This window comes from Stegodyphus dumicola, chromosome 2 (assembly GCF_044657685.1).
Source record: "Stegodyphus dumicola isolate Sdum_Otavi_A_Nest chromosome 2, ASM4465768v1".
NCBI lineage: Eukaryota > Metazoa > Arthropoda > Arachnida > Araneae > Eresidae > Stegodyphus > Stegodyphus dumicola.
In genome coordinates, this window is record NC_140769.1 from 155,228,945 (window position 1) to 155,242,506 (window position 13,562).

The 13,562-nt window shown below is 30.3% G+C and overlaps 2 protein-coding genes across 8 annotated transcripts in view; one reads left to right on the top strand and one right to left on the bottom strand.

Moving 5' to 3' along the window:
• Positions 1 to 11,458, bottom strand: part of LOC118198845 (uncharacterized) — a 176,659-nt gene extending 165,201 nt beyond the window's left edge. Inside the window, exons 1-2 of one of the 4 annotated variants that reach the window (XM_085811336.1) lie at positions 4,371 to 4,649; positions 3,824 to 3,990 (exon numbers count right to left, since the gene is read on the bottom strand). The gene's annotated coding sequence lies outside the window, so the exon portion shown is untranslated. Of the gene's footprint in view, positions 1 to 3,823; positions 4,043 to 4,370; positions 4,650 to 11,320 lie in introns of those variants that run through there. The other 3 variants (XM_085811335.1, XM_085811337.1, XM_085811334.1) reach the window with 3 other exon arrangements.
• Rep (Rab escort protein) overlaps positions 4,957 to 13,562 on the top strand; it is a 101,022-nt gene continuing 92,416 nt past the window's right edge. The window contains exon 1 of one of the 4 annotated variants that reach the window (XM_035366333.2): positions 4,957 to 5,115. In XM_035366333.2, the coding sequence (XP_035222224.1) occupies positions 5,070 to 5,115 (46 nt within the window). In that variant the 5' untranslated portion in view covers positions 4,957 to 5,069. Of the gene's footprint in view, positions 5,116 to 5,278; positions 5,382 to 11,354; positions 11,489 to 13,562 lie in introns of those variants that run through there. The other 3 variants (XM_035366342.2, XM_035366336.2, XM_085811345.1) reach the window with 3 other exon arrangements.

A 13,562-nucleotide genomic window follows, 5' to 3' on the forward strand; every position in this document is an offset into this window, starting at 1 on the left:
GACAGAAAGTTTTTTGAAATATTTGCAATTACTTTATAAGAAAGATTTTTTAATAAATGTAATAATTACTTATTATATTACTGATGATTAGGATTCAGTTCTTGACAATTACATTCTAAATTAAAATTTTAAAGATATAATGAAAATACGCTACGCACAAAAATACATTTTAGGATAAAAAATTAGTTTTTTTTGTTTTAAAACTTCTTAAATTCATTTAATAAAAATTGTATCCCCGTTGTTAATTGAATCAAGAATGTTGGGTATCATTTATATAATTATTGTTACTTGTCCACAGAACCTGCTGACTTATCCAGCCATTAAGTAGCTGCAGATCATTTCTACATAACCATTGAACTTCCATTAATTCAGTCTCTAGAGGGTTGTATTTTTTTATCATAATTTGGCTGATCTTTGGAATATGGTAACTGGTAGTTTGGCGACATTTTAGAGATGATAAAGGTTACTACCTAGGACTTTGGTAATAATTTGAGATGTACTCAGTTCCGATTACGCATTATTTTGTGTGAGGGAAATGAGAGATCATGAGATATGTCATGTGACATTAATGGACGAATTACAGTTCTTTAATCGGAAAAGGGGGGAAATCTGGAAAAAATCTGTAAATTTTGTATTTAGCTTTATTCTGTGTTGTGTGAAACAGTGTTGGTTAATTTTTGGATCCCATGGCCCTAACTAGAGTGAATTCAAAATGGGTATTTAGTGGGATTGAAAGGGGTAGTAATAAGTGTTTTTTTAAGGTTGTGCGAGACAGAAGTAAAGATGTTTTATAAAGTTATTTATTTTACCTGGTACCTTGCTGTGAACTATAAGTATGATTTTAAAGATCCTGAAACAGGCGCACATACGCTTGCTTTAAAATTGTTATTAGCAATGATTTAGTTTAAAGTAATTAGGATTGTAAGCTAATTTTTTATTAATTTAATGTATGTGCTTATTTATATTTTAAGTAGTGTTTTTGAATTTAATTATATTTTAATTAAATGATAGTTATTTTGTGAATTATATGTTTGTAGAAATTTGGTATACGTTTCAGTGGAAGTAAACGTGCATGGAAATAATTTAAATATTTGACAATAGGTATTTGTAACCATTTGTATGGTTTTAATGTTTGAGGTATGAATTCGTTGGTGACGTTTATAATATAATAGATAATTTACAGGTAAAAGTTTTTGGATATTTTATTTATTTTATACGTGGAAATGTTCATTTTTGGAAAGGGTACATACTTTTTCGCGATCAGGTAATTTCATATATGTTCTTTTTACCGGATTTAAAGATTCACAAAATTTTCATGCATTTTCGTGAAATTTTTCTAATTTATGAGAAAAAAGCAGTGTACATGGATATAGTGAAGAGTGTGCGCAATGCCATTTTTGTGCAATTCTGAGATATTTTTTTTAAGTATTTTGTGAATTTTATGTTTGTAGGAATTTGGTATACGTTTCAGTTGAAGTAAACGTGCATGGAAATAATTTAAATATTTGACACTAAGTATTTGTAACCATTTGTAATGTTTGCGGTATGAATTCGTTGGTGACGTTTATAATGTAATAGATAAAATAATAATGTAATAGGTAAAAGTTTTTGAATATTTTATTTATTTTATACATGGAAATGTTCATCCTTGGAAAGGGTATATACTTTTTCGCGATCAGGTAATTTCATATATGTGCTTTTTACCGAGTTTAAAGATTCACAGAATTTTTTTGCATTTTCGTGCAAATTTTTGTAATTTATGAGAAAATAGCAGTGTAGATGGATAAAATTAAGAGTGTGTGCAATGCCATTTTTGTGCAATTCTGAGATGTTTTTTTAAGTAAAAATAAGTCGACGTGTAAATGGTTTATGTGTATGTGCTATTCTGAAAAACGCACAAGGAGTTTGCGATTGTGCACTTTTCCAAAATTTTGCAGTTAATATTTGTCATGATTAAGCAGTTTTGTTACATAAAATTTCTAGCATAAGTGTAATTCGGCTAGTAGATTGTTGGAAAAAGTGTTCAGTAAATAAAACGAAAAGAAACGTCTTTACTTCGTGAAGACAAAATGGCGGCGAAAAAAAAATAGAGGGTTGCTGTAGCAGAGTTGGTCGCCAAATTTTCACCAAAAAATCGCCAAGTTACCATAATCCAAAGATCAACCCATAATTTGACTTTATAATTTGATTTTATAAAAATGATTATTCTAAATCTTATGTTTCTATAAAAATATACTGTGCTTTAAAAATATGGATGATAGTATCAGCCGCTCTTTCAGCCACTTCTTAAGCTACAGTTTGTTTAGAAATAAATTATGCAGTTAATGTCATAAAATATTTTCATAAAATCCAAATAAACATCAAACGAAAATTCTCAGTTTTAGACAATTCGATTTAAACGAAGTTAAAGTAAAGTAGCAGACGATAAAACGCCAAACGTAAAAATTTACAAAAATTTACTCTTATTAAAAAAAAAAAAAAAAAAGAAGAACAAGAGAAATTAAAAAAAATAGTTAAAAATTTGAATAATATCATCTATAATTTAAAAAAATAGCTTTTCATATAGTATTAATAAATATTTATTACACATCATTGAGGGAAAAAATTTCATATAATTAATTCTCCGTAAAATTTTACTTGAAATTTAAGGTTAAAAATAGCTGTGGCAATTCACTGTAACAAAAATTCATAAACCACATTTGGCGTTATTATTGCCCAAAAAAAGGATGCCAAATTTCAAAACATGAAAAATTAGTGTATTTCTTAGAAAATTCTGTATAAAAAAGTCTAATTTTTTGCAGATATGCTTAAAAATACACCTACTTTAAGATGATGGTAAAAATTTTATAGGTTATAATTCAAAATTTTTTTTAAAAAATTTATAAAAATTATTTAAAAATAGAAATTTAAAAAATAAAACACAAAAAATGGGTAAATTTTATTTGGAATGAACCTAAATTTCGAAATGTGAAGTGAAAAATAATAAAAGTTTAATAAAAAAAGAGATATTAATAAATATTTACCAAATTCAATTAACATTGAGGAGCTAAAATTTTGAGAGCTAATATTTTAAAAACTACTCGTACGATTTTTACAAAACTTTGTATACTGGCATAATTTGAGTCGTAGAATCAAAATATGGAAAAAAAATATGTTATTTCAGAAAAAAGTCTGATTTTGTGTCAAAATACCTATGTTAGATTAGTGCTATATATAAATCTAATATATATCCTAAGTCGCGCTTTTGAGACATGATAAATGCAGTTTGAATTTTGTCAATCGGCCCAGTAGAACAGGAGATATAGCACTGACCTTTTTTTTTTTTTTTTTTTTGAGCAGTGTACAATGTTAAGGGAGTGCGCAATGCCAAGTTCGTGCAATTCTGATTTTTTTAAGAGAAAATAGGTTGATGTGTACATGGATACCGAGTTTGTGCAATTCTTTGACTTGTTATTTTGGCTTTGTGTAGCAGCGATTTTTGGCGCCGCCGCTACACAAAACCAAAATAACAAGTCAAAGAATTGCACAAACTAGGTGTCCATGTACTGTCAAAAATCGTCAATGTTAACCCATAAACATACTTTTACAAGTGTTTTTACAATTGAAAAATGATAATTTTTAGGTCTGATGAAAAATGAACTTACGGATTCTAAATGTTTAAGCAGAAACCAACATATACTCATGTCTAATCCTATAAATACTAATCTAAATAAATTTTAAAAATTAAACTTGTTTTGCGAGCTATTTTCTTGAAATACAATTAACATGTAAAAATTTGTAATTTCCAAAAAATATTAAACAAAATGAAAAATATGATATCTACCGTATGTATGGATTAAAAACACAACATAGGCATTTTAGAGACGGATGAATTCCCCTCTCCCTTTCCAAGTGGGTAAAATTTTCTTCACTCACAAAAAATGTGGATTAATGATGCCATCGCTGTCACCAATGTGCTCATTTTTCTCATCTGGAAGGCTTAAAGGCAAGCTTCAAAATCAAAGATATAATTGTTCATTCTCTTCGGCCAAATATATCACAACTAATTTAAGAATAAAAATAAATATCTTACAAAAATTTATGCTTCATATCATGAAGGACAACTGGTTATAAATAATTTATAGATGCATGTGATTTAATTTAGTTTGAAGATTAAAAACTAAGCATGGATGTTACTATCTAATGGCTCAAAATGAAATTACCATGAATTTTAATTTGCTCTCTTCAAAATAACATTCAATAGAAAACAGCAGAGCAGAAAATGGAGGATGTTTATCATTTAAATGCAAGAAGAAATAAACATAAAAACACATTATATCACTTTTACGAATAACAAAAATATAATATTCAACAAAGACTACAAGACAAACCTGTAAATTGATTTGCTAATACAGCAAGACTAATTCTCTCTTGGTATTGTCTGTAATATTTAATTCCGATCAAAAGAAAAATAAGAGTTCTGCCAAATAATTTATACTAGATATTTACAAAATCAGCTACAGAATGCAAAATCTGTTCTTTGAACTAACAAATGCAGGCAATGAGCAGGCTGCGTAACTGAAACCTAAAATAAAATACTGGACAAAAAACGAAACTGGGAAATTCCCACCCCTCTACCACAACATTGAAATCATTTTTCCTTCGCAAAAATTCAGTGTTGCCAACTGCTCACTGTCAAACAAATATCGAGCCTGTTACTATAATAATAATGACCGCTTGGTGACGTCATTTTACGGAGATCGGAGATCATCATTCGTTGTGAATTCATTTGAGAAGTGGTATTCGACTCGAAGGCCTTTACCACTACATGTTTATCAATCCCCTAAGGACCTGTAAAAGTTCCTTAAATTCTATAAAAATAGACAAATTCTGTGCACTTGTAATAAAAGTGCAAACAAAGCAGAGATATGTCTTGTTTTGCATTTGCTAAGTCATTCTGCCAATAGGGCCAAAAGTCAAATTTATTACGTTTTTTTTTGTTGCGTAACCATGACTAATAGAGTGGGTTTGTTTACTAGCGCTGAAAGGTATTTCCAGCGAATAAAAATCTTTTAAACGTATTAGAAAGAATGGATGAATTGCCGAATTATTTTGATTTAATCGTGATAGGCACAGGTAAAATATGGATATTTTGGTGAACTTTAATTTTCTATTTTTTCACAATTATTATTTTTTCCTTAATATGCATGTATATGTAATAATCAGTTTCTGAATTATACTGTGAGCTAAAAATTTTTATTTTTATTGAAATTAATCGATTTTAAAATGTTGTTGTGCATATTTCTGCCGTATTTATATCATATTTTCAAAAAAATATTAATGCTTTGCTTGCTAATGTATGACATTTGCAGAATTGATTTAATGAAATATGAGAGTTTGGTGTAGGTATTATTGTTTATGAATTCTAGCAATAATCATTTAACAGTCTCCATTATATGATACCCTCTATGTTTTCGGTAGATCTTTCAAAATATTCGAGAAGTCACTTAAATTTTAAAATGGATGAACCTGATAACGTCACAAGTTGTGTAGTTGAATTTGATTGCGCTGAATTTAGTCAATTACATAAGTGCTTTTGAAAACTAATTGCCGAAAAATGAAGATGTATTTTAGGTACCTTTTTTATATTTATAGAAAATCATTAAATCCTAAATTCATGACAGAATATGTAATTTTTAGTAGTAATAGCTGCATAGAAATAAATGGAAACATCAGTATATTAACTAATTATTAGAAGTAGAGTATAACAGCTTTATAACTGTTCTAATCATAATTTTCTAAAATATGTATTCTAAATATATTTAATGTAATAATTAGAGATTTTATAAATGTATTTGGTGCACATAAATGTAAATTTTTTTAGCGTTATTTAGCAATGAATGATTAATGTGCTGATATTCGATGACTTTTGAGATTTTTGAGTGAGAAAATGCTACACTTTCATTAAAACTTGTACTTTTAATTTTAAGTACGACCATTTTCCAAATTTTGAATGTGCACCAGATATGAAGATTGAAATGCATGCAAGTTAGGGCTATAATGAGTAGATGTAAGATATTTCCTTTTCTTATACAGCATTAGTTCTCAATAGGGATGGGACCATAAGAGGATGCTGAGGGGCAGTGAACTTGTTTTGGGACATAGGGGGCATTAGGCACGTTCTGGACGGTAGGCGCAATTAGCATGTTTTGGCATTCAAATTTTATAACTTCCAAGAAATGTGTTAAATCAATTGTCTGGTTTATACCATTTGTACCAGCAATAAAACGAACTTAGGCAATTGCTTCTAAGAATGGTGAGGCGAATTTATATATTCTAGGTAGGATGATCTTGAAAAACTCGACGCTATGGTTTTTCTGAAATCCTAACCAGCACAGCACATGTGTCAACTATTTCTGTGCACCATTAATCGCAGCACAAGCATTGAGTCTTTCAGAATGAATGTTGGATTTAACCCATGTTTCTTGTGTTGCTTTTTGGCCGCTTCATTTCTGTTTTCCCCTTCAGTTTTGAATTACTTTCATTGTTTATTTAACCAGTCACATAGGTAATTGCACTTATTAGTTGTTTATCATGATCGTGAATAATTAATTTTGAGAAATAGTTATCTTTGCCTCATCATATTTTGTTGCCTCCAATGATGTCACTTAATAAAAAGAAAAGTCGTCAATACAGTTCCACATACTTGAAGTTTGGATTTGTTCCTTCCGCATTGAACTTGCAACTGCCTATGTGTTTACATTGTAACAAAGTGTTATCCAACAAGGCAATGAAACTGCCTCATTTGCAAGAGCATCTGCAAAAAATTTATCCTGGAAAAAAAAAAAAAAAAAAAAAAATTAATTAAATTAAATATTTGCCATCTTTCATGAACATCAGGGACAAGTTCCTAAAAGCACCGTTTGTCTCAGGCTTGCTAGTAGCATCATCAAAGCAACATGATAATGATTTGATAACCTATTATAATATATCAAAATTAATTGCTAAATCGAGGAAAGCTCATACCATTGCCGATCAGTTGATACTGCCATCTGTCAAGGAAATTTTAGAAATGGTTTTGCACCATCCAGTCGCATCCAGTAATATAAAAAATTTCCCATTGAGCAATGATACAGTGTGATGACAAATTGATGAGATGAAGATGAAGACGCTCAAGATCTTCATCTTCATCTTGAGCATCCTTATGCAAACTTTTCAAACTCGCCGAATTTTCTCTTCAGGTTGATGAAGCAACCTTGCCAAGTACTAATGAGGCATTACTGTTAGTGTATTTCCGGTTTGTGAAGGAAGGAAAAATTATTCAAGAGATGCTTTTTAAAAAAAGCTTGATTGCAGATACTAAGAGTGAATCTTTTTTTAATACTGTCAAAGATTATTTTGGAGAGTAAAATATTCCTCTTTCGAATATTATGTCTGTTGCCACTGAGGGAGCTCCTGCAATAGTGGGTTTGTCAGTGTGGGTTCATTGCCCTTTTGAAGAAAGAGGGGCTGATCTTTACAATATGGTAACTGGTAGTTTGGTGACATTTTGGAGGCGATAAAGGTTACTACCTGGGACTTTGGTAATAATGTGAGCAGTACTCAGTTCCGATTACGCATTATTTTGTGTGAGGGAAATGAGAGATCATGTGATATGTCATGTGATATTAATGGACGAATTACGGTTCTTTAATCAGAAAAGGGGGGGAATTGGGAAAAAATCTGGAAATTTTGTATTTGCCTTTATTCTGTGTTGTGTGAAACAGTGTTCGTTAATTTTTGGATCCCATGGCCCTAACTAAAGTGAATTCGAAATGGGTATTTAGTGGGATTGAAAGGGGTAGTAATAAGTGTTTCTTTAAGGTTGTGCGAGATAGAAGTAAAGATGTTTTATTAAGTTATTTATTTTACTTGGTACCTTGGTGTGATTTTAAAGATCCTGAAACAGAAATAAGAAAAGTTTATCGGACACGTAATCAAGATTCTGAAGAAGAATAGGTAAGTTAGTATTTTTAATTATTTGAGGATATTATTTTTATGCATTGTTCTAAATGTAAGGTGGAAGTAAAGTAATTTGCATAAACGTGCATGGAAATAATTTAAATATTTGACACTAAGTATTTGTAATGCTTGCGGTATGAATTCGTTGGTGACGTGTATAATATAATAGATGATTTAGAGGTAAAAGTTTTTGGATATTTTACTTATTTTATGTGTGGAAATGTTCATATTTGGAAAGGGTATAAACTTTTTCGCGATCAGGTAATTTCATATATGTTCTTTTTACCGTGTTTAAAGATTCAGAAAATTGTTATGCATTTTCGTGAAATTTTTCTAATTTATGAGAAAAAAGCAGTGTACATGGATATAGTGAAGATTGTGCGCAATGCCATTTTTGTGCAATTCTGGGATGTTTTTTTAAGTAAAAATAAGTCGACGTGTACATGGTTTAGTGATATTTTAATTAAATGATAGTTATTTTGTGAATTTTATGTTTGTAGGAATTTGGTATACGTTTAAGTTGAAGTAAACGTGCATGGAAATAATTTAAATATTTGACACTAAGTATTTGTAATGCTTGCGGTATGAATTCGTTGGTGACGTGTATAATATAATAGATGATTTAGAGGTAAAAGTTTTTGGATATTTTATTTATTTTATATGTGGAAATGTTCATATTTGGAAAGGGTATAAACTTTTTCGCGATCAGGTAATTTCATATATGTTCTTTTTACCGGGTTTAAAGATTCAGAAAATTGTCATGTATTTTCATGAAAGTTTTCTAATTTATGAGAAAAAAGCAGTGTACATGGATATAGTGAAGAGTGCGCGCAATCCCATTTTTGTGTAATTCTGGGATATTCTGGGATATGTATGTGTTATTTTGAAAAACACGTAAAGAGTATGGTATTGTGCACTTTTTCCCAATTTTGCAGTGAATATTTGTCTTGATTAAGCAGTTTTGTTAGATAAAATTTTTAGCATAAGTGTAATTTGGCTAGTAGATTGTTGGAAGAAGTGTTCAGTAGATAAGAAGAAAAGAAACATGTCTTTACTTCGTGAAGACAAAATGGCGGCGGGGAAAAAAATAGAGGGTTGCTGTAGGAGAGTTGGTCGCCAAATTTTCGCCAAAAAAAACGCCGTTACCATAATGTAAAGATCAACCGAAAGGAGTACCAAGTATTTTAGCTGTTCACCGAGGGATTTATTGGCAGCATGTAGTTGCAAAAATCCTCAGTGACTGTTTGCATCTGTCGTTCCAATATTGCATCTCTGCTGTGAACAAAATTTGCAATAATGCTCTCAACGATCGATTTTTTGGGCAACTGTGTAAGAACAATGATGAAGAATTCAGTCACTTGCTTTTACACACCAAGGTGTACAATGGAATTGATTTTCAGTTTCAAGGTGAAGAGCTCAATTTGATTCCAACAAAATCTGTTGTTTCTATCTTCCTAAAATAACTCGCTTCGTGGAAGCAGAATTTTGGTCCCAACGAATTCAGCCAGTTTCTGATCTTGCATAAGAGCAGTGAAATCCCATTTCGATGAAGCACAAGTTTACCGTCAACACCTTGAGTCTTTGCATGAGGATTTTTCTGATCTTTTTGAAGTATTTTGTTCCTGGAAGTCCGTCAATGGCTCATGAATCCTTTTATTAATATTGAGAAAGCTAAGGTTCAGATTCAGGAGGAAATAGTCGAATTCTCAACTAATAGAACTTTGAAAGCCAGCTTCCAGAATGGTGATCGCCTACCAGAATTTTGGCTTTAAAGTAGCATCAGTCTCCTCTACCTAGGCTTGTGGACTATCGTCAAAAACTTTTTAATTACCTTCCCTTCCTCCTACCTTATTCAGCGAGGATTCATTGCTGTGACGACTGATTGAAGGTAAAATTATATTTCAGGGTACTCCTTGGCGAAAATTCTAGATTTTTTGACACCATTCCTGTTTATGTCCAACGCCCTCCCCAGTAAAATGTCATCCAAAACATAATGCAATAAAACATAATTAAAACAAAAAATATATAATCTCAGTAAACTGCATTTTAAATCAGTAAACTGAATTTTAAATTAAGAAGGAAATAAACATAAGAATGGAAATACATGTTATCTAATCTACGCTGTACAAAAGGAGACTTGTACTTATACTATATATCAACTTACCTTATTTAAAAAATTGTGTTCTTTTGATGTATGTGATACCCAGAATTCCTTAATAGCATCCCAAAACTATTAAAAATTATCTAAACTAGAATCTGTATACTGCCATCACCACATTAATTCACAAAAGTAAAAATGAGAAATATCCTCCGGACTGTTGGTAGCATTTCTTTCGAAAATCCCTTTTTATTGCCCCCCACATACCTTCCATGATATGTGTGTTGCTATGAGCTCTTGTTTCAAAATCGTTCCAAAACATACAAAAGCTTATTCGTACCACCAGCAGGCATTTTATGATGTAAAGCACAAAATAAACAACATACTCCCTATCCAACATCCATACCTGAGTAAACCCTTACAAATATTTTCCCCAACAGTCAAAATCAGCGCAATCACACATCATAACCAATCACGTCATAACAGGATTTCCGTAACATTCAACTACTCAGGATGGGATAAATGAAACAATTTGACAATAATCCAAGGGGTACCCTTAAATATAGACTAACCCTGATCTAATTACAAAAAAGAAAAGTCAACTCCAAATCGTGAAAAGAGGGAACTTGTACCTTCATGTTTCTATGTCTCTAAAAATATTAAATCGAGTGTTCAAAACCTGGCTCTGGAATATCAAGCGCAAATATCCCACAGATCGCACTTGATTTTTTCAGTGATTGATCGTTGATTTCATTTTTTAATTGCTCGTTTAAAGTATTTTTTGCTGTTCTTTTTTTAATTATATAATTAAGAATAAAGATTTTTTTAAAGAAAGAACATTTACAATTTTTTTTATTAGTCATTTTAGTTTTAACCAATGAAATATAATTACATTCCAGGGCAAACCTATCCAGTTAAAACGAACAAATTTGGTTTGTAAGTCTACTGAAAAATATTAACTTTTTCACTCCTTAGGTAGGTGGCAGCTTTAAAAAGGTTGAGAATCATCGTTATAGAGGAACATGTAATAAAATAAAAAGGAAGAGGGAAAAAGAATTAATTGTATGTTCCAAACTTGACATTTTCTGAAAAAGAATATGCCTGATAAACTATTGAATTATCTGAAAAGTTCTGTAGGTTTTGATGATAAATGCAAATGAAGGCATACAAAAAAAAAAAAAAAAAAAAAAACAATATTTCATTGAATCATATGAATACCATTTTGTTTTTATGACTTTTTACCTTCTATCCAACAGCTGGAAACCTCCTTCTTTAAAAAAGATGAAAGATGTTCCATTGGTGAAAAATGTTTCAGGTTTGCTCTTTGACCATCTCCAAACACATGAACTCTACACCATTTAGAGAATTTTGATGTGACTTGAAGATATGAAAATCCAAGTCTGATGAAATGTAGGGAGTAATACAAGACATCCCAGTCTTACTCAATGTCCTTATCTGATACTTATTGAAATGTAAAGCTAAGTATTATCAAGGCGGATGACTCCTCAAGATCTTATCAGTTCTCGGACTTTGCTTTGGTTTCTGTTTTTAAAACTGTCATTTGAGAATAGTACTTGGCTAAAGTGCAGAATCGCCCACTTATTTGTTTGGTGCTTTTTACAAGAGTGAGAAGAATTGGATTTTTGTCAATTTTCTTTGACTTTTTAAGTGAAAACAGGTCGATGTGTAAATGGATACTGAGTATGTGCAATTCTTAAAAATGTCCCAAGCAGTGGGCGATTCTGCTCTTTCCCCTAGTACTTTTCCAAATTTATTTTCTAATTTGGTGGTAACAATTCATAGTAGGCAATTTCTTTGCATTCTCACCATACACAAACCATTACATTTTTGGGATGCAGTTCCCCTATCTCTTTTTTTTTTTTTTTAATTCATTACTCCATGATCTTTTACTTGTAAGATTATTGTATAGTATCTACTTCTCTCAACTTCAGTAATGAGCTGTTTTGAAAAAGTAGCTTCCTTGTTTCTTTACAGCAGGGAATCCTGTGTAAAAACTCAAGCAAACATATTCTGCTCTAAAATTTCTGCTTTTCTCAAACCACCTTCGAACTTTGCCATCAGATACAGTACTTTGTTCATATGAGGCAAAAATTTTACAAATAGTCTGACTTATGTTTTCCTTTTTTTTTTTTTTTTTTTTTTTAATAAAAGAGTGTAATATTAAGAAACTAAATTTTTGATTTCTGCATTCTCAGCATTACATTGAAAAACAATTACTTCACAACTGAAGCTAGAATTACCCAATGCAAGCAGAAATCTACTGTATTTTAACATCCATCAAGGCGACTCCTCATCAGCAGAAACAAAATAATAGAGGAAAATAGAAGTGTGATTTGAAAAGCCATAAAACTTTTCAGATGACTCAATATCTTTTACCAATTATCTCAAATCATTTTAAATTATATTAGAAGAATTTTATATATCTTGCTTGCTATGTTCACTTGCCATGTAGCTATGCTATATTTTCCTTTCGAAATAGTTTAAATTATGTTAGATGTTCTATATACTATTATTATAAATTCTTTGTTAAATGATTTTGAATTGCTGTAGACAAATCTGCTGATCAGATTTTATGGTAATAAGAAGCTGATTGAAGTAAGCTGCATTTGACTTAATCCCATTTATAATGAGTTTATCAGGACATAACTCTATTTTAAATTTAGTGACACTTATATATATATAATTATTATTTATTTAATATTATATGATGAAGTTTATTGTTTTATGTGGAAAACATTTCATCATGTTGAGGTAACAAAAAAAAATTTTTTTTTTAAATACAAAGTAAGAAATTTGGTATAATAAATATATAATATGCACATAAAATTATGTTTTAGAATAGGAAAAATTTGAAGTTATAGTTCAACCATTGAAAGTGCAACTTTGATTAGCATTCCGCCAAAACTCTTAGTGTCATCCAGAAGAGGTGTTAATCGCTACACAGATAAGATGATGTAGACATGAGAGCCCTCTCCTTGCCGTGTATAATTACTTATCTTTCATTTCTTTGAGTCATCTTCATCAGCATTTGAAAAAAGATACAGTTGCTATAATGCAATAAGGCTATGCCCAGGAGCCCACTACAATTGAACATTAGTTCGCATAGAAGTAGAAATGAACATTGAGATTCACATTCTTTTGTAGCCTGAGGGACAAGAATACATGTTTTTTTTAATAATTTATGAATTTTATATGAATAGTATATAAATATTTCATTCCTTGCTTTTTTAAGTAAGATCACAACAAATTATGGAACTATTATTAACTATTCCTTGTTTTCTTTCCTCTTAATATATATAATAAGCATACAGATTTTAGCATAAAAAATCAAAAGTATAATAATGTATAATCATAAGGGAGTATTAAAAAAATTCTTTTTTTCCAATTTCCAATAATGCATATCAATTTTAATGCAAATTATAAAAAAAAAATATAATAATCATTAAGTATAGTGTAATTATAA